The sequence below is a fragment of the Lepisosteus oculatus genome, chromosome 10 (genome assembly GCF_040954835.1).
Source record: "Lepisosteus oculatus isolate fLepOcu1 chromosome 10, fLepOcu1.hap2, whole genome shotgun sequence".
In the NCBI taxonomy this organism is placed as follows: domain Eukaryota; kingdom Metazoa; phylum Chordata; class Actinopteri; order Semionotiformes; family Lepisosteidae; genus Lepisosteus; species Lepisosteus oculatus.
The window spans coordinates 12,608,203-12,628,849 of record NC_090705.1 but is presented as its reverse complement, the minus strand read 5'-3'; the positions used below and the strand labels follow the sequence as shown (position 1 = coordinate 12,628,849).

The 20,647-nt window shown below is 35.6% G+C and overlaps 1 protein-coding gene across 1 annotated transcript in view; it reads left to right on the top strand.

The window, feature by feature from the left end:
- Positions 1-1,096: 1,096 nt before the first annotated feature.
- Positions 1,097-20,647, top strand: part of LOC102696657 (fer-1-like protein 4) — a 75,410-nt gene continuing 55,859 nt past the window's right edge. Inside the window, exons 1-10 of the mRNA XM_069194932.1 lie at positions 1,097-1,602; positions 5,077-5,222; positions 5,967-6,044; positions 8,997-9,092; positions 10,932-10,987; positions 11,397-11,451; positions 12,059-12,263; positions 13,076-13,268; positions 13,575-13,678; positions 14,174-14,238. Coding sequence (XP_069051033.1) covers positions 1,513-1,602; positions 5,077-5,222; positions 5,967-6,044; positions 8,997-9,092; positions 10,932-10,987; positions 11,397-11,451; positions 12,059-12,263; positions 13,076-13,268; positions 13,575-13,678; positions 14,174-14,238 — 1,088 coding nt within the window. The 5' untranslated portion in view covers positions 1,097-1,512. The remainder of the gene's footprint in view (positions 1,603-5,076; positions 5,223-5,966; positions 6,045-8,996; positions 9,093-10,931; positions 10,988-11,396; positions 11,452-12,058; positions 12,264-13,075; positions 13,269-13,574; positions 13,679-14,173; positions 14,239-20,647) is intronic.

Here is a 20,647-nt window from a genome sequence, read left to right as displayed (position 1 = left end):
AAGTACAATAGCTGTATCATTACAGTGTCACAAATCTCTAATATCCCCTTTGTATGAGTGTGGAAGAGAAAGGGTGTGCGTGCAGCCATGGACTGGGGTCAGGTCTAAGATGTATTTTCTCTCTGTGCCTGTTAGGCTTCGGCTCACAGCAACTTTCTAGGGTAAAAGTAGTTACTTAAAATGGATGGATCAAAACATACATCATTTTATTAGGCAATGTAAGTGAAAACAACAAAAAAATACTTCTTAATATTATGACATACCCTGTCATCATGAACCTGAAAAGCAAGTGAAGTGATCTTCTGTGTTATTATCATCAATGGCCTAGATCAAAACACGAGAACCTGTGATCGGGAGGGACTGAACTGGAGCTTTGTACTTCTGCCCAGTGAAATGAAGAGACTTATGCAATAGATGAGGATGAAAGGAATGCTGACAAACAGGGTCACCTCAATCAATGAAGTAATAGCAGAGTGAAACCAGTTAAATGCGGAAACCAATGTTCTCCACGCCTATTGAGAAACAAATGTGCAAAATGAACACCGCAGAAATCTGTGGTAATCCGTTCAGGAAATGGGCTGTTGTGAGGAGGTAAATTCTACTGGAGTAACGGTGGAGATTTGGTTTTCTTTGGTTTCCGAAGCTGGGCAGGGTGGAGCTTAGTCGATGCTTGCAATGGTGACTTGGCAAAACCAGGGCAGGATGTGATGTCGGAAGCTTATTTGAGGAAAAATTTATCTAGTGTAACTTTTTTAAGAGGACTGAAAGCATAGTTGGTCCTTGTCGTTCCAATATATTTTTTTTTTCTGTTTTGGTCCTGGTGTTTTAGAGACATGACCCAAAGCCTGCCTGTGGAAAATTGGTCTGAATGGAAAAAGCAGACGCTCACACACAAATATTTCATGGAATGGAAAGTAAAAAAAAACTGCATAAACTTTTCATTGCGTTTGTTCTGTTTCATCACTATTTGTCAGACATTCAAGATATCACATCCACATGTTCGTAAAGGAAATTACACCAAAGTTGTTTTTGTTTTTTAAAGATCACATTAATTATAATCCATATAATTGTTTTGCTTTCTGCCTGCGCATATGGGTGTGATTCTCAAAAGGAACGTAGTGACTTACTCAGGCAATACCAATGTGCCTCACCCAGCACCACGCCACTTCACTGACAAAGTAGCCAAGCAACCCCACCATACAAATCCTTTACAATTCATGCGCTGACTTTGCCCCGCCCGGCCTCTAATTAGTCACCTATCCTAGCTGTAACTACGGAGCTGCCGCTTCGGATTGACGGGGCGCTTGCCTGTTGCCATGGCCGCTGTTGTCTGTGTTAAGGTGGCTGCAACAGTCGTGTGGGATGTGTCAGTGGGAGCCGCTCTAACCCCAGTGCGCTCCCTTTGAGGAAGTCTGAGGAAACTTACGCAGCATTGCTTCACTCAGATCACTCTTGGTTTTCACAAGTCCCTTTACTTGTGCTGCTAAGAAGCAAGGAGTCCTGAAATGTAGGATGGAGGATCCACAAAGTTTCCCCTATAGAACGACGGGTTCTTTATTTTTATATCCTGTCAGCGAATTTTTTGGAGTCCCTTTGGACCAGGTAGGAAAATCGTGTCAGGGACCACTGTAGCTGTAACTACCCGATGTGGACAACGAGATAAATCGCTGAGGTTCAGAGGTTTACGAACAAGAGCAACCTCAATGTCTTTATGAGCTGAAGACCCGATTTACAGAATTTGCACAGCCGTGAACGATGTTTTTTTTTTATATTTATCGCTGTCGGATAACTCATTGCAAAATACGTTTCGGGACATCGAGTATTTTCTTTACCGTTATTTAATCCCTGATCTGTTGTACTCTTTTAAAATTGCTCTCCTCTCCTCGAGGCATTTTATTATTTTTGCACCGAATTGGAAACTTAAAAAAAAGTTTGGTTCATCCTCTTGAATATTGCCAATCCCCCCCTCCATTGAGTACAGGAGAGACGACTGTTTGCATAACCCCATATTAAATTTTTAATCAACAGAATAATTGCTGAATGTTTCTGAATGATTTTAATATGATTTAGGCTTTCGGTTTCCCAATAAATTACATCGTTATGAATGGTATTTAAAAAAAGTGGGCTTGCGAAATACAAATACGCCTATTTATCGAGGCATGAGGTTTCAGTATCTCATGGTGTTTTAGAAAAAAGTTCAGGTTCATTTTTTTTCACATGGGAGATTTTAACGAGCACGATATTTTTCTAATGCATGTGGTACCACAGTAAAAAATATTTGAACTGATTTTAAGAAAATGTACTACTGTCAGTATAACGTATGAACGCACACTTTTTTCTTGTATTTTTTTTTATTTGTCCTGCGCTAATGCTTGTAAAATGGATACTGCGACTATTTGTCATTGCAGATGTGTAATTTCGCAACAGTAAAAAAGATGAATGAATTGGAATTTATAGGCTACCACTTTACAAATTAATCATTCAAATTATGATTTATACCCGCTTATGAAGTCATTGTAATAACCTAGTTGTGCATGTTTTGTCCAAGTGTGTCATTTTTGTCTCATTTATTTTAGCTTTATGCTACGCTGAGAATCGGTTGTAGTTTCAAGCATTAATAAACTGGCAATGCCCAATTTCTCTTTCTGCTAACTGAATCTGTAATTTCATTATTTAATTTAGTATTTTTTCTTTAAGCTAAATATTCAGATATTATCGTGGTCATCGTATGCGTACATTGAAGTACACCTGTTACTGTAAAGTAGTCTTTCTGAAGTCTGCAGGTGTTTGTTTACACATACTACATTAAAATACGTCACCAAACCGCGTGTATTTTCACCTAAACATACCTGTGTAAAGGTTAAATACAATAAAGTATTTATAAAGAAGCTGAAATAGTGTAGCAGATTAATCAATTACTGATCTGTGTAGATTTATATATAAACAATTACATGATAATCACGATGAAACGCGAATATTATTGGGGGGGGGGTATTTCGGTTCAACACTGATGTAAGATTTATAAGAATTACAATAAACATTAAACAAAATACAATAACGATTGTTGATTCAGATCCATCAATCCCTATTCCTGTCCCTTGCCAGAATAAAGATAAAAGCAAACTTCAGGATCTTAATTGACTATTGCAAATACGTCACCGTTAGCCACCTCAAGTGTTTTTATCAACTGTGGTCATAATTCATGAAAGAAGCCTACAGCATTCTGTTTTTATCTGGAGCAATGACAAAATGAGTAGGCAAAGGGTATTTTTAAACAAAAGCAGCTTTATTTAAAAGAAAATGCCTTGATGTTTGAATATATGAAAGGAATTTGATCTTGATTAATACAAAATAGTCAGAACTCAATTTAAGCTTGACACCTGTAGGCTTAGTCTTAGTCTTATGTCCTCCTGTGCTGCTGGGCACATCGGGCAGCAGTTTGACACCAGAGTGTTCAGTCGCATGCAACCATCTCAGCATCGTCCCATAAAATGTTAACACGCTGTAGATGTGCTTAACTTCTCTGCCTGTTTCTGCAGTAATTTACAGTTTTCCAGGGCTGGGGTGCTAGCCCTGCGCCCAACCCTCCTCCTTTCTCAGCATGGGCTTGGGACTGTCCTTGGCGGAGTTACCTGTAGGCTAGCAATTAATTTTTAATTGCAGTTGTTTAATGTTATAATGTAGGATAATTGTGCAATTGCCGGGTTTCTAATTATGGTTTTATTGGTGGTAAGTGTCTTAGCATTATGTTACACAGTAAAAAAGTGGGTTTGCGTATTATCTTTTGGTCTTCAGTGTTTCAGCTGCGAGTAGAGTCAAATGCTTTCAAATGCTGTACAAAATGTTGTACTGTTGTACAAAATAAATATTTTTAGTTGTTTGACTTAGTAATACCACCAGAATTATTTTGTGGTATGTTATGCATATATGATTTTCCTTTTAGCATTTGCCAGCATCTTGACCAGGTCTTGTGCAAGTGATCACATTACTCCCATCCTGGAGTCTTTGCACTGGCTTCCAACAGGTTTCATGTCAACGTCAAAGTCCTTCTGCTGACCTATAAGGCACTACTTGCACCTCAATACCTGCCTGACATATTACCTCCCCTGCTCCCCACCTTACAGCCTTTGCTCATCTTATTCTTCTGTCCTCTCTGTCCTCGAAGCTCATTTATATTCTATGGGTGACAGGGCCTTCTCATGCTATGCCCCGAAGCTCTGAAGAGAATCACTTTACATGAACACTTGTAAATCAAGACTCAAAACCTTCTTCTTTAGAAGGGTTGATTATGACCAAAGACTTTGCAATGCAATACAACATATCTATGCTAATGACAAACTTTATTGTTTTAAGCCATTTTAGAGAGACTGATTCTAGCTAATGCATCCTGTCTGATTCTACCGTATTATCCTTTGTTTATTATTTTGCTAGCATTCTCAGCTTAGAAACCAGAGATACAAGTTACAGATGCAAACTCTGTAGATTCAGTTTGTGCTAGTGCTGTCCAGGTAATGAAAATAAGACCATTACACACTTAATTAATCCTACATTTGATTTTAGAAAGGATCTATAAATACATCCATGCAGCAAATCTTTCAGGCAACAAGCTTTAAGGGATGAAAAGTCATTCATCCCCAAAAAAACAAATCAAAGGGCAATGCAGGAACATGGTCTGAAATGTTTAGCCTTTTCCCTTCTTTAGAACCTGTCTCTGTTTGTGTTAAATGTTCAGTATTTTTCAACTTTTAAAAATGTGCAGGTATTCAGATAAATTACACTTTGAGTCATACTGTATATCTCTACTTTTCATGTTTTTTCTGCCCTAAGAACATGTATCCTCTACATCTTGTCATACTGACAAGTTACAATGTATTCAATATGTGTAATCCATGAAAGCAGTCATTTGCAAAAATAAATGCATTACTCTGTTTCTGTTCTTCTGCTTCAGCATGCCCGTATAGTTGCACAAACATCTTTATTTCTGTCATACCATTCCATTTTTATTTGTCCCTGTTTAACTGAATTGTTGACGGCCTAGCACTTGCTTTTCAATATGGTTTTCTTTGTCTTCTACAGGTGAATTTCTTGGCATGCCAGCTGTTTGCACTTTTGGCAGCGTTTTGGTTCCGCTTGTACCTCCATCCAAAAAATGTCAGCACTACAGTCCGTCATGCTGTTGCCATTCTCCTTGGTATCTTTTTTGTTATATTCTGTTTTGGTTGGTAAGAAAGTTGTTTTTCACTTTTCTGAAAGCCAATAAGAAAATGTTCTGTTAAGTTCAGCAAAAACAGCACTGCCCCTCAGTACTGCCTTCACATATGTCTATGTAGGAACTGGGCGTGTTTAATATTATAACTGGGCATGTTATTAACTAAGCACTAGAATAATTTCATCTTCAGTCATCTCAAAAACGTTAGCTGAATTGTTTTGTAAATTTGATGTAGTTCTCTAATGGTGAGCTAGGATGCACTGGTGTTCCTTTTAATAAACATTGATTATTTAAACAAAGAGCACTTTTGGTAGGCCTACATATAGGACCTGATTACAACGATGGATCTAAGAGCAGGCCTTTGCTTCTTCAAATGTTAAGTTCCTTGGTGGATATAACATATGTTGTATTTATTGTAGTATATGCATTTTACTCTATAACAAACTTAATATTATAGATACAATATTAGGAATACATCATCAAAGATAATTAACATTATTATTTTATTATACAATCCATTATTTAAATGTACAAATTATATTTTACAAATTAATGAATAATTTACACAAAGTTAATGTATTTTTACTTTCAAATGAACCGTGTAATGGAACATTTACAATTTTTGTATTGCTTTAGAACAAACAAACCTGATTTGGGTTTCTTCAAAATTTAATTTCTGACACAATAATGTAAGTAAGATACATAAAATGGCTGTTTCTGACCTTAAATATTTCCTATTTTTCCTCTTATTTTCCAGGTATTCAGCACACATTTTTATACTGGTGTTCAGCTGCTACTATATCATGGTTAAAGCAAATAATCACAATGTTCACAGGTAACTAGTATGATTTTACATTGCTCATACATAATCTTTTGTAGCATTTTATTTTTTCAGTCCATACTGAACATTTCAGTCATCCTTGCAGTGACCATTACTCCCTACTGCTTCCAAAATAATGACATTATCTACATTTTTTATTTGATTTTATCAATTTCTTGTTTCTTGTCAATCAATTACATTTAGTGCATGTGCTTCTTCTGTTTGATTATTTTCTGTATTAATTAATTAAGTAGTGTATCAACGTAACATTGCTGTCAGGCTTGCCCGCAGTGCAAACAAGTCGATTGCATTAGCATTTGCCATGATAGTTGGCCTCTTAGTGCCAGTTACCATGGAAAGTGTTCCAACAGGAAATCTGCATCACCTGTGAATAATGTCCATCCATCTTATGTCAGGTGGTGGAGAATACTTAAGGACTGCTCTCACATTGCTCAGTGCTCTGTTACAGAGTTTCATCTCTGAGCTCCTTGAGTCCCTAGTTTTGACTTGCTTAGAATCCCAACCTGCTTAGTTTATCGTTCCTGGATCACGGCTTAGCTGGTTTTTACTCTGCATATTCCCAGCTTCAGACCCTGTGAGGTGGGTAATTTCCCTAGTCTGAAAGCTACTTGCTGTTTCCCTGATGGTCTCGGCTGTACTACCCAGCGCATAGTTTCATTCTATGAAAACAGACCGGTGCTTAAGCCCCCACTAGCAGTGGGATATTACAGTTGCAACATATCCTTTTACCATGAGTAAAACCTCAATATCACTGACAACAATTTCCAAATACTTACATTTTCAGTTCACAAATGCTTAATAAAGAATGTGATGAAAATATAACTTGTCACGAATAAGCATCTTTCCAAAATCCCTTACCAAATTATAGGTAGAAACAGCCCATCTGATATAGCAGCAGAGCATATTATTTTTTCGATATTTAACAAAAAGACTCATTCAAGTACTGCCTATTTAACTGTAATTGTAAACTGAGATGAAACAAACACTCAGAGGAAACATTACCCTTTCGTGGAATTTAATGTTTGAAAGTATGTGGAATGTCTTTTTACTTAGCGGTTCCTGACTATTTAGAAAAAGGACAGCATTGTTCGTTCAGTATGTGCAGCTGGACTGTTTCAGCAACACCAGTGTATTACAGACTCTGCAATACACAGTTTCTAGTATAATTTTTTGGCTTGTATTTTACATTTTCTCTGATCTAGACCTGACAGCCAGTGTGTAGTGACTTATAGAGGTTCCGGTTCCCTTTTACATTTGTTTTGTACATGCGTCTGGTGATACCAGTGTACTTTGTATGTTTTTGAATGCTTTGCGTCCTGGCTCAAGGGTATAGCAGTGTTCTTATCTGAAACTTGAGCTCGCAACCTTCCAGTCAGGTGTCCAGAGACTAACCATGACTACGCACTGTTGTATAAAGGACTTGTTGCACTTCTTACTACATTTATGCTCCATTAACCCTTTTTTCTGTTTATTATTAAAAAAGCTAGCTTAGATTTTGTGGACTAAAATATGATGATACTCCTCACTTACTGTAATGTAAACACGTAAACCCTGGCCTCTTAGTGGTTGATCTGGTGATTGAACGTGTTTGCCAAAAAATGTTTGGGTTCTACTGTCACCCAGATTTGAAAGAAAATTATTAGACTTGTTGAATATATTTTTATTTGAGATAAAGTCAGTGTGTCGTTGGGGTTACGTACTTTTCTGTGCAATAGGAGGCAGTCAGTGTGAAATCATTCATTATATCCGAAGGCTGTTTCTTCATGAAACATGGTTCTGCATTAAAAAGTTTTCTTAAACCTGATTGACAAGGCGGGCACCAAGGACACAACTTTAGATTAGTTTTAGTTCATGCAAGCTTCAGATGAAAGCTTTTAAGGTGGTATAGCACTGATGTGCTTCACCTGACTTCCTGTCCTTCAGCTTTGAGCACAACTGGTTTTGAAGTAGTTATTGTTGTGAATGATCAGAGGAGATCAACCACAATCACTTAGACCACGAATACAAGAACATGCAATATGTTACAGCTGAAAAAGACAAAGAATGGAGATTTCTTTTTTCTGTCTGTTATGATCACCAGACTTTAGATTTTCACTCCTTCTTTAGTTTAGTTTACGAACTTAAAAACTGTTTTCTAATCTGGTATCTTGTAGAGAGTTCTAAAAACATCAGGCGTTTTCCATTTAGTTCATTTCTGTACTTTATATGATTCAGTAAACTCCCAATCCATGACTCCAGAATTTAAAATTAGTTTATCACCTCACCATGTTACAGACAGATAATCTAATAGAAAAAATGTGCCTGTCATTTATCTGAAATTTTTAATTGAAAAATTAAGTTTTTATCATATTAACTAATTTAAACACTACCACTAAGAGAGTAATGGTCAAGATCTTCTTTTCTGGGGCATTATCTGAAAATAAATATAAACATTGCAGTACATGTAGAAAGGGCTGAGCTATGGAAAATAAGGTATACAGTATAAATACAGAAAAAAAATTTGCTTTCCCTTAAAGAAGGATGTGACAAGGTTTGTTGGAACATTTTTCTTTTTAGGAAAAAGCTTTTTAACTGTAATATTAACATTTTTATAATGAATAGATATGATGTAAATGGTAGTCATAACATCCTTTCTAGTAGGAATTTACTAAAATAAGTACATTCTGTGTTTTTAGCTTTGGATTTCATCATTTGACTCATGAATCTTAGAAAGTAAGGCTTGATCGTGAAATGCATTGGCTAAAAATTGTTAACATGGAATTTTGTAATTTGAGCACATCCTATTCTGCTACCAAGCATTTCAATCTGCCCTTGTTTAATGACATCTGCTTGAAATAAAATTAATTATGAAACAATAATGGTCAGACAATTCTATTATTGTCACCACAAAAATGTAATACACTGCAAGGTTTTGTTGTTTTGTAATCCTTACTGTCTTTTTTATAGGTATTCATTGATTGTGGCAATGGGCTACCTCACGTTATGCCAGGTCAGCAGAGTTTATATTTTTAGCTATGGCATCCTGTCCACAGACTTTTCTGGGTGAGTTTTTCAAGATCAATACACAGGGCGAAAACATAAAAATGAACACTTCACACTGTATATTTTTTAATGCACTTGTTAATGTTTTAATGTATGAAATTGCCAGCTTTTTACTTAATTGCTATTTTTAACCCCCGACATACAGTATATATTACATTTTAAACATCATAAAGCATAGTTTTTTACTTTTGAAGTTGTTACATCTAATGTTCTTTTTTCTTTTTCTGCTTCCTGGTATACTGACCTTTGAGTCTTTTTTCTGCTTGTTTGGTTGACATTAATTCCTGAAATCAATGTTTGCATTTTGTCTAAAGTGTTCTTAGAGAGAGGTGGAGAAATACACCATTAAATAAATGCAAAACTGATAAAAATCCCATTGCTAGTGGCACTTTGCAATTAGTCCTCCTTGAACAAACTTTGTTGAATGCCTCAAACAAAAGAGGTTTTCTGTGGTGAACTGTAGAGTGAGTCCTGTTGAATGTACCATATTTTAGACCGATAAAATCAGTTAAATCATGTTATGATGTTCTCAGTTTGCTACGCATTGTTAGTGTAATCTTGAGTGTAGTTTGTTTTTGAACTGTCTTTAGTACTCTCTTCATCCTATTTTATAGTCATCGCAAATTTTGTATATAACTAGATACTGCATGAAATAATCTACAATAGGTATAATCTATTGCACAGTAACATATGCTTCAGAGTGGGTGGAATTTTTTAATGTCCTTACAAATCATGGAGGTGTTACAGTGGTATCACGAAGCATAAATCGGTGCAAACATTACTGTGTAATGTTAAAACATGTGAAAGTATACATCCACATGTATACACAACTGTCACAGAGCAGGTGTTTTCCTGAAGTTGTAAATTGCTCCAAATCTGATTAGGCTTCAACCTCATGTAGACATTGAACCATCTGTACTTTACAGGTGATAGGGGTAGGGCATCTTTTTACTTAAAAAAATATTAGCAGTTGATGGAGGACAGACACCATCTCTGTGTTTTCCTATCCATTATTGATTATAGGTATAGCAGTCTCACCAATTTCTGTTTGTTTTGCCAGCTCTATTTTTGTTAAAATCCAATATAGAACAAGCCCCATTGATTCTTTGTAAGATGGTTTTGACTTTCCTCATTTGAAACAGACTTTGCAGCTTTAGGGATAATATGTGTCAGTGCTATGGTGAAGTTGCCTTTTTGTTAAACATTTCTATTCAGTCTCTTTTTCCGATTCATAGCAAAATAAAAAATACCATTTGAAATCAAGAATAATAAGGGAGAAACAATGTACAGTAATTCAAGCTCAGTTTCTCTTGTCTAATTTGTGTTGTAATATCAATTGTAACTTGGATTAATTATACGGCATATTGATTTATTTTTTAACCTGTTGTGAAATGCTGTGCATGGCATTTTTTCTTTAGTGCTGGATATTTGCTCTGTCAAAACCTTTTGTATTCTCTGTTTTCACTGAGCAGTCCCAGCTAGTGCGAAATACAGCTCTATTCACATAGCAGCACAATGGAGTGTGCTCACAAAGTCATTGAATTGTAATAGGAACAGAACACTTTGTGTTCCATGCAAACTGTTACCCAGGCTGTAGCCTTTGTTGCTATTCAAAAAGAGGACAATCCCACCACCAGTTTAAATTGTGATACTGTTATGCTGGTTGTCTTCTAAGTGGCAAACCTTTTGCACTTGATTCTTTTTAAATTTCCCCACCTGGATGAACAGAACAGAAGTTGAAGGAAGCAGTTTAGCCTGGAAAGTGTCATTTTCCTTTTTCTGCTGATCACTCATACTAGTATTTATAATGTATTCAAAGGTTCTCGTGTTTTTATTTAGGCCACTGATGATAATAACACAGAAGATCACTACACTTGCTTTTCAGCTACATGATGGTAAGGTATATCATAACATTCAGAAATATTTTTGTTTCCACTAACATCACCTAATAAAATGAAGTATTTTTGAATTCATCCATTTTTAGTAACTACTTTTAGCCCAGAAAGTTGCCGTGAGCCAAAGCCTAACAGGCATAGAAAGAATGTTCATCTTAGACCTGACCCCAGTCCATGGCAGGACACACATCCATTCTCTTCCATCGTACAGAGGGGGAAATTAGAGATTTATGTTAATGGAATGATATAGCTAGTGTACTTTATTTTCCTCCCATTGCATAGTGAATGTCTTGCAGCTAGCCACAGATAACATTTTTAAGATATTTTCCTTAGAGAACACAAAAAATAAAAATGTCTACAATATTCATTGTATATGCATATTAATAAAATTCCCTTTATTTTATTAAAGGTCTGTGCCGAAAGGCAGAGCAACTCACAACAGAGCAGAGGCGACTTGCTGTTAAGTACGTTGTCATACAGTATGTTTCTTTGCAAGCAAGGCAGTTTCCAAAGCAAAGCTTTCTTGGCAAGCAAGCCAGGGGTAAACTCTGGATGGGACACTGGTCCATCGCAGGACGCACACAGACACAGACATATACACACGCATACCAGGGCCAGATTTCCCATAAGTAAGTTAACCTACCAGTATGTCTTTAGACTGTGGGAGGAGCCAGAGCACCCGGAGGAAACCCCTGTGAATTGTATCTGGAATAGGAGTTTAAATGAAGTAAACAGGACAAAATCTTGGGTAGATTTAGATAAATGACAAAAGTATTTTGAAGAAAGTGCTAAACTTATTAAAGGAACTATGAATGCGAAAAATAATATCACAACTGGTCCTACGGTATGTGCTATTACATTGTCCAACATAAAAAAACTGTGTATATTAAAATCTGTGTAGTATAGTAAAATCTCCTTGTATTGTGCGTTATGCAAAAAACATAGTTAACAAGAATGATAAAAATAAGCTTGTTAACAAGATCAGAGGTTCTTCAGAGATAACACATCTTTAAAACTGTTTGCAATAGGGAGACAAGGAATGTAATAATACATGTATTTTTGGTTCTGCAGTTCAAAGCCCCACCTGTTGGAGTACCTCAGCTATCAGCTAAATTTCCTGAGCATCCTGGTTGGACCTTGCAGTAACTACAAAGATTACATTGAGTTCATTGAAGGAACACATGTGTATAAAAGGTTATCAATGGGAACCTCAATGGAAAACAACATCAATGAGAAGCAAAATGTCTATGGCACAGTTCCAGAGCCTTCACCTGTAGTATGTATAAAAATACAGTATATTAGCCTGTAATACATTTATCAATATGGTTGATCAGTATGGTGGTTGATAAGGGACAAGATACAGCATTAATTTAATCTGTCTTTTTATATAAATACTTACACCCACATGTATTATTGGATAAACTAAGCACATATAAACAGTCATTTAAGATACAGCCTTCAGAGGTGCTTTGATTTCATTGTCCAGAAGATGCCATTCTGGCTGTCTGTCATTGTTATTAAAAATAACAAATTGAAAAGATTGAAAAACAAAAGTAAAGAGTCCTAACATGCAGTTAACGCACTTGAGATATTCTGTCAGATATAGGACAGTCTATAATTTGTTATACAGTTACATTTTTTAATGTCAGATTCTCTCTTACCACCTGCAGTTGTGCAGTGTCATATGGGAAAGCCAGTGTAGCATCATTGTTCACCAGAATTCAAGCTTAGTCAATAAAATGGATACTTTTTCTTCTTTGCCATGGGACACAGACCTTTTCAGGGCATACAGAAACAAACACACACATGCAGGGCTCCCCAAAAGCCAGGTAACCTAACAATATGTCTTTGGACTGTGGGATGAAACCCTTGCAAAGACATGGACAACATACAGTACAAATTTCACACAGGTAGTGCTCCAGGAACTGAATACTACAGAGAAAGAAATGTGTAAAATAGTGTAAAATATATTTTTACACTAAGAATCTAAAACAAATCTTAACAGGCAGGATCTGACTAATACTCTGTGATTTTTCATTCAGTGCTGCATCTCTCCATTAGACAATGTGTTTGTATTTCATTTTTTAGGGGGCTGTCATTAAGAAGCTGCTGCTGTCTATTGGTTGCTTAATTCTGTTCCTGAGTCTCACCAAAGCCTTACCAATATCTTATAATATTGATAGTCAGTTCATCAATGAGGCATCCTTTTTAGCAAGACTGACTTATGCTTTTTTTTCAATACAAGCAGCAAGACCAAAGTTTTACTTTGCATGGACATTAGGTGAGTTGCTTTAATTTATTTTCAAATAGGAAGTGCATTAGTACTTATTCTGTTTGATTCTATTGTTACAGCTGTAATTACAAAAAAGGTGTTTGCTCTACAGCCAATAATCTTATGAATACTGAGAAAAAAATATTGGACGTTCCAAAAATCCAGTAAGGTGTAGAACAAGTGGGTAATATGTCAACTTTCTGTCCTTTCCAAAGACATACAGTGTGAAACTTTCTTTAAATAACATAGAGAAAAATCGACTCTAGGGACTGTTGCGGTCAAAGAGTTCACCAACAACTTGTTTTACCTCATCAGCTGATGCTATTAGCAATGCTGCTGGCTATGGGTTCAGTGGTGTTGATAAAGATGGCAACTTTTCATGGGATCTCATTTCCAACTTAAACATCTGGAAAATTGAGGTGAGTAGATGACAAGTACAGATTACAAGTCTGGAAACACAGTAAAATAACAATACAAACCTTAAGATTACAGTATAAATTGTGAGATGCATTGAACCACAAGGTAGAAGTGGAAAGTATGCACATTTAAAACTGACTATAAGAGGTATGTTTTATGCAAAGGGTGGTGGGAGTATGGAAATAAGTACCCACCCACGTTTTAGAAGATGGCAACTTGACTTCTTTCAAGAAATGGCTGGAAAAGAGCCTCAGATCAGACGACAAATGTTCTAGATAAACAGAATGGCCTTCTCTAATTTTATTATTGTTCTTATTTGTAGGTTCCTACAGTATAGGCTTGCTACACATTAATATGATTTAAATATTATTTTTGGGCTACAAAAATATTAGATATTTCTAATATCTGGTAATAATGGATATTAGGTAACTAGAAGAATCTTTTCACTTATTCATTTCAAAATGCCTTTTGTTAACCATTAATGTCTTTCTGTCTAGACAGCAACAAGTTTCAAAATGTTCATTGATAACTGGAATATACAAACAGGTGCCTGGTTAAAGCGGTAAGTTCTGTTATGCTGTCCAGTATGTTTATACCCAGTTTATGGAACTATTATGTGGATAACCAGCAAGCCACAATATATTCCATGTGATCAAGATCATGCTGGAAACATGTTGGGCCACAGATGTTTTTAAATTGATGAGAGGAGCAGGTTTTCCTTTTCAGAACTGTAAATCTGTAAAAAAACTGTAAAGTTACAAATGTTTCTGTCTATTAACAACAGTATCTTGAGCTGAAAATCCAGTATTGCAGATGAGGACTTTTTTATTTTTCACAATTCTGCCTGCTTAAAGAGTCTCTTAATGAGATGCATATATGTCAGATGAAATCAACAGTCTTGTACTCTAGCCTCAGTGATCCTTACTGTATTTTAATTATGATGAAGATTGCACACCTAAAGAAGACTTATTCCACATTAATTGTCTAAGTGCACTCAGCAGTTCTTAAAACATCTAAAGTCTTGAAATACTTTCTTCATTCTAAGAAGAAAAGGTAGACATTTCTTTCCCCAGATGCAAAGTAGCTTATATGTTAGTGAGGCTGTTAAATGTCCTTGAAATCAGTGAAATAAATAATGGATAAATAAAACATGGGGTGCTAGTTACATGCCTGTATTACTCCCGCAAACCTGTCAGTATGAATGGTGTTTTTTCTTTTTTAACTCTGGATCTGGTGGATTTAGTTTGCCACCTGGTGGATAAGTGAACTAAATAGAACATGATGTTTACAGAACACTGAAAATTGTCTTAATAAAGTGCTAATTACGAGTATTTGGATTTACTTTAATAATGTAACAATGTTTCTCGGATACCATTTTTCTTTACAACATGAATATTAGCTACCAGGGGGAAATGAAACAGGCCATTAACGTAATAATTGTAATGTGAGCTTCCTCTGCTCACATGGACTCAAATGGAAATGGCAATGTTGTTCTCTCTGCTGTACTTTCTTCTGGGGCTAAGTTGGTGGTGCTTCCTGCCTCAGAGTGAACTCCTACTGGTTTCTATGGGAGTATGTCAGAGCCGAGTCATGCAAAAGGCTACATGGCCCTCATGAGCTGATGGATTAGGTATGTCCCTGAAAGTGAAATAGCTCTCAGACTGTGAATATTCTCTTTTCAGTGTGTGCTATGATCGGGCCCCATATTATCCCACAGCTTTAACCTTTGTGTTGTCTGCCTTATGGCACGGTGTATACCCTGGATATTACTTCACCTTCATCACTGCCATTCCCATTACCATTGCCGCAAAAGCAGTAAGTTCATCCTGTGCTCTCTGTTCCGCTTCTTCTGTCGGGGAATGTTGCTTGCATGTTGCCTTTACATCCATGTTTTTGCTGGATATTTTAAAATGAGCATGGCTTGTGCACAAGGGCTGTAGGTTAGAACTTGTGGGGTTCCATGAGTCTAAGTGTAAATCCAGTTTATGTCTCCCAGTATATTATGAATACTTAGTTTTCCCTAAAACCCCAGTCTCCTTCCAGAAACATATCTTTCTTGGAGACTCTAGTCTTCTGCCATCTGGCCTGAGTCACCCCAATAGCTGTCTTAAGACCAAATGCTTGGGCTCTAGACAGAAATACTGTACTTTAAGGCTTTGAATAGTATTAAATGTTAGCTAGTCTCGAATCTAGCAATGAAAAATCATTACACATCATAGTGATAATAGAGGAATTTATTAACCATTAATTCAATTAATTATAATTAATTCACTAATCAAATATGAATTTAATTTCTCTAATGTAACTTAAATAGGAATCAAATTACATTACAATAAAATAGAAAAAGGTATGTTAGATAACATTATTTTAGATGGAATAGCAAATGTACTATTACTAATGGCTGTCCACCTTGAAGGCATATATTGCAGTCAAATGGGAAAGATCTCTGCAATTATATTTTCTCTTTTATTACATATTTGTATCCATTTTGTCTTGGAAATCACTTTCCCTTTATTTTATCATTAGGAATATAATAACACAATTCCTTCCTGCCACTGTAACTATTTTTCTGTGTTTCATCAAAATTCAATCACCAGCATTCATTATTTGGTTTAAATTGAGAACTGTAAACTTTTTCTTTTTCCCAGTTTGTGATCGATTGTGTTCATTTTGTAATTGCTCATTTTTCATTTGATTATTATATTGCATTGACATTATTATATCAGCCAGATGTACTGTATACTTATATATAGTGTTGCCTGAGGGTGAGAACACTAGCTCCTGTCCGAATCAGTCTTGAGAGATTTGAGCTGTTCTGATATAATTTGCATATATATTTTTCTGTGACATTTGAGGTGAGTAGAGATCTCATGAAGCTGACCTTCTGTATCTGCCAGTCTGAGTCCTAACAGTAATGTTACACTGGCTAAAGCTCTTAATGCTTTTTTCTAAAGGCTTATTGGCTCTGTGCAGCTCTCATTTGATTGCCTTATAAACTTTGATGAACAGTGACTCATACAGAGCACATACAGTATAACATGGTACTGCTAAAAAATAAAATGGATGCTTTAAACCACTGTTGTGAAAGAAGTTCCTGATGCTGGTTTTGTTAATATTTCATTCTGTCTTTTTGCATATCTTTTAATTTCATATCATTCATCAATTTTCCATTCTGTCTGTGCATTCAGGTGCGTAAAAACTTTAGGCATTACTTCCTTTCCTCATGGACTATCAAGATTATGTATGACATACTCACTTGGGCAGTAACCCAGCTGGCAGTCTGTTACACTGTAATGCCATTTCTATTGCTGGCAGTGGAGCCTACACTTACATTCTACAAGTAAGATAATATTTTAAATCACAGTTTTAAAGTAACTACTGTCTTTTTATTGTTATATACAGTATGTAGGTTGGTAAAAACATGCATCCTTATGGGCTAATGTAGATTCTAATCTGTTCCATTTACCAACAGGTAAAACAGGTAATTTCTCAGAGATGTTATCGACAAAGTGTGTGCATGTCTGTGTCTGTGTCTCTTTATGCCCTGCAATGGGCCAGTGTCCTGTCCAGGGTGTGTCCTGCCTCGCGCCTGTTGCTTGCTGGGATAGGCTCCGGCTCACCGAAGACCCTGAAATGGTTAGAAAATGTATGGATGAGTGAATGTTATCAACCATAAGGCTTTCATTACTATTTAGAGATTTTCAGCAAATGTTTGTTTATGGTACTTTGTGTGCTATGCTAAATTTTAAGATACTGTAGTTGTACTTTTACACACTGCATAAGTAGGAAATTTAGCATCCAGTATACTGTTTATTGTAAATTCACCTGGCATTCAGGCACCTGGCATTTAAAGAAAAAATAATTTTAAAAATTAGAAATGCATTTAAATGGACAGATTTGAAAATACTGCAAAAGGAAAAAGCCAACATCCATAACCCAGTTTTATTTTAATCTGAATCGGTTGAAGATTCTAAGTAACTTAAGAGTGTTTTCTTTTATGCTTTGTTTATACTTTTTTTTTTAATCTCTTTTCTCTTGTAGGTCAATGTACTTTCACTTTCATATCATACCTAGCCTTATAGTACTGATTTTGCCCATCAAACACAGAAGTCACATGGAGCAGAAGTCACATCCTTCTCACATTTCTAATAACAACATCAAATACAATTGATGCGTTCACCTAAAAATGGGCAGAAGGTACAGTATCCTTGCAAATGATGGCCAAGGTAATTGTACGCAAAGTGGACATTTAGAGGACTTATATTGGTGGTATGGTAGTGATGTGCCAGGGATCTATCCACACTTCTGTTCTGTCTATTCAGCTAACAGACTGAGCTGGAAGTTGAGGATCTGAAATGAACAGGAGAAGAGAAATCAAGCCTCTATTTGTGGGTCAAAACCATTAAATACTATGCAGTTAAAACAATGAATATTATTTTAAAATCAGTTCTATACCAAAATGTACAATAAGACCTATGTGTCTGGCAGGGAAAAGTGTTTACAAACTAAATGTGTATTAGGAGGTATGTCAGCAGCAGCAACCATAAAAGGTCTTTGTGTATGCATGGTGCATGGTGCTCTCCAGGGTTTGTTCTGTGTCAGTTGTGCATTTTAACTTGAGATCAGATGGATTAAAAACTCCAGCCACAGAATACATGAGTTATCTTTAACTAAGTGCTCTACAACAGAAGATACCATTTTTAGTTCATCTTAGTGGTGATTTCTTACACGAGTGTTCCCAATGTATTCCTTAAAATGGCTGGTGATTTTTGGAACTGTTATCAGCATTCCCAGTGTAAGCCAACAGTTGAACATTTGTATGAGTAAAAGGCATTTTACTACTTTAACTGATTCTGTTGCTTGTAAATGCTCGCAATGACACAAAATTTCCTAACTTTGCCTGCATAAATGTCTAAATAAAAAGTGAATTAAAGTTATAATAAACATCTATCTCTATGAATGTGTTCTAAAATCACTGATGTAATAACATTTTTACTGTATTGTGTTTACAGTATTTTAATATAATCTGAATTTTAATAACTTAGTGTGTGGTTTTCATTCCTCAGTTTCGAATGTCATGGAAAGTTCATAGTTGCAGCTGTTTTTTGTATTTGAAATATAGTTTGTTTTCAGATCTTAGAGTTAAGCTTATAAGGACAAAGTTGGATCCCCACTGTTCATCCAAAATCATACTGAATCTGTCAGCTGAACAGTCTGTCAGATGGGAAGCTAAAGGGTTGAATAAGATGGTCTCTTCTGTGGCATATTCAGTTACTGTCCTGTAAGTGTCAAATTGGAATGTTTTCAATATCAATTAATGTTTATTGGGATTTACATAAGGTTTGCATTGGGCATTTGGAAATCCACATCATTTACATTAATATTGATGTTGTATTATATGTTTTTTATATGAAATGTGTTTTCTGCTCTGGTTATTTTTCACAAACTTACTGGTATTTTTTCTTGAGTCTGTATTAACCATTTCAGACTATGTAATAGTACGCTATTGATACAGTATATGATATGCATCCATATACAGTATGTTGCAAAAAAGTCTATAAGCCCTCTTTCCTCTTTTATGTGCACAAAATTCATGCTGATATTATTAACACTTAAATATATGAATATGTCCTGTATGTACTGCATTTGATACTTTTGTCAGCAGTTATAACCTTCAATTACAACTGCTGTGTAAACTATGTGCATTTGAAAGTGTTAAGTAATTTATGAATGTCAAATTGCTGATTGTTCAAAAACATTTCAACAGAATGTGCTTTTCCAAATCACACACCTTTTTCATGAAACAATATCTCAATAAAGTTGAAAAATAAAAAATCTGTGTTTATTGTGCATGCTCTTATTCATAACCTCAAATTCTGTAGTCAGTTCTGTATACTCTGCTGTTCATAACTTGTGAATTTTATATAAGCTGTTTCAGCACCATTTGATGTTACTGGCAAGACAGTGATTTATTATGCACATGATTTATTATGTTATTTAATAATTAAACTGGCATTTTTAACTGGCAATAATTGAACAGTTTATAACTGGCATTTATTATGCAGTTGTTACCCCCACATTTTATGTTGTTGATTGAAACACATGATGCTAAACTGAGTGAAAAGGAATGAGGTATCACCCATGTTAAGTAAATATAGTATAAGGTGAGAACATACAGTACTGGACACAAATGAATTCAAAGGTCACACATGAAGCAGACCTGGAAAAAGAATCAATTTCAGATATTTAGTCAAATCATTTTGCACCACAACTCTACTGGACAAAGTGATTATACATGCATTTTAAACTATAGTCTATAGTCTATAGATATAAGTCTATAGATATAAATTTATAAACTTATATAAACCAAAATATTTTGATGTATTGAGGATTTTCAGAGATGAACAGTTGGAGGAGCTCTAGACTTCTGCTTTAAATATTTGTGTGATGTGTTTTTCTCTTCTTTCTTTCCGCACTTGATTTACTTTGTCTTCCTTATATTATGTTATGAATGCTTTTTTGTCTGTTTTTGCCTCTGGGAATATTATTACTTTAAGAATATACTGTTTGGAAGAAATACTATTGAAACATAAACCAGTCAAGACTTTGTTTGGGGATAGAGTTTTTCTGCTGGTCACTGCAGTGCAGGTTCATTTTTACTTGTGTCATCTCAGGTTCTTTGAAGTCATTGTGTAGTCTTATTAAAGATTTAACTTCAGTACTTTCTAGTGCATTGTTGGGGTCACTGCAAGGAAGCTGATGTGTCCATCAGTCATTCTGATCTGTAATGATACAGACCTTCTGTGTTAAGGAGGTGGAATTTCCAGACTGGCCAGAGTAGCACTGTTTGCATATACAGTAAATTACCACTTTGAAAAACGAGTGCCTGAATTTCCATATTATTTGAATCATCTGCTGCAATAGAACAGTTGAAAACACAACCAAACACGGGTTGAGTGAATGTTGAAAGT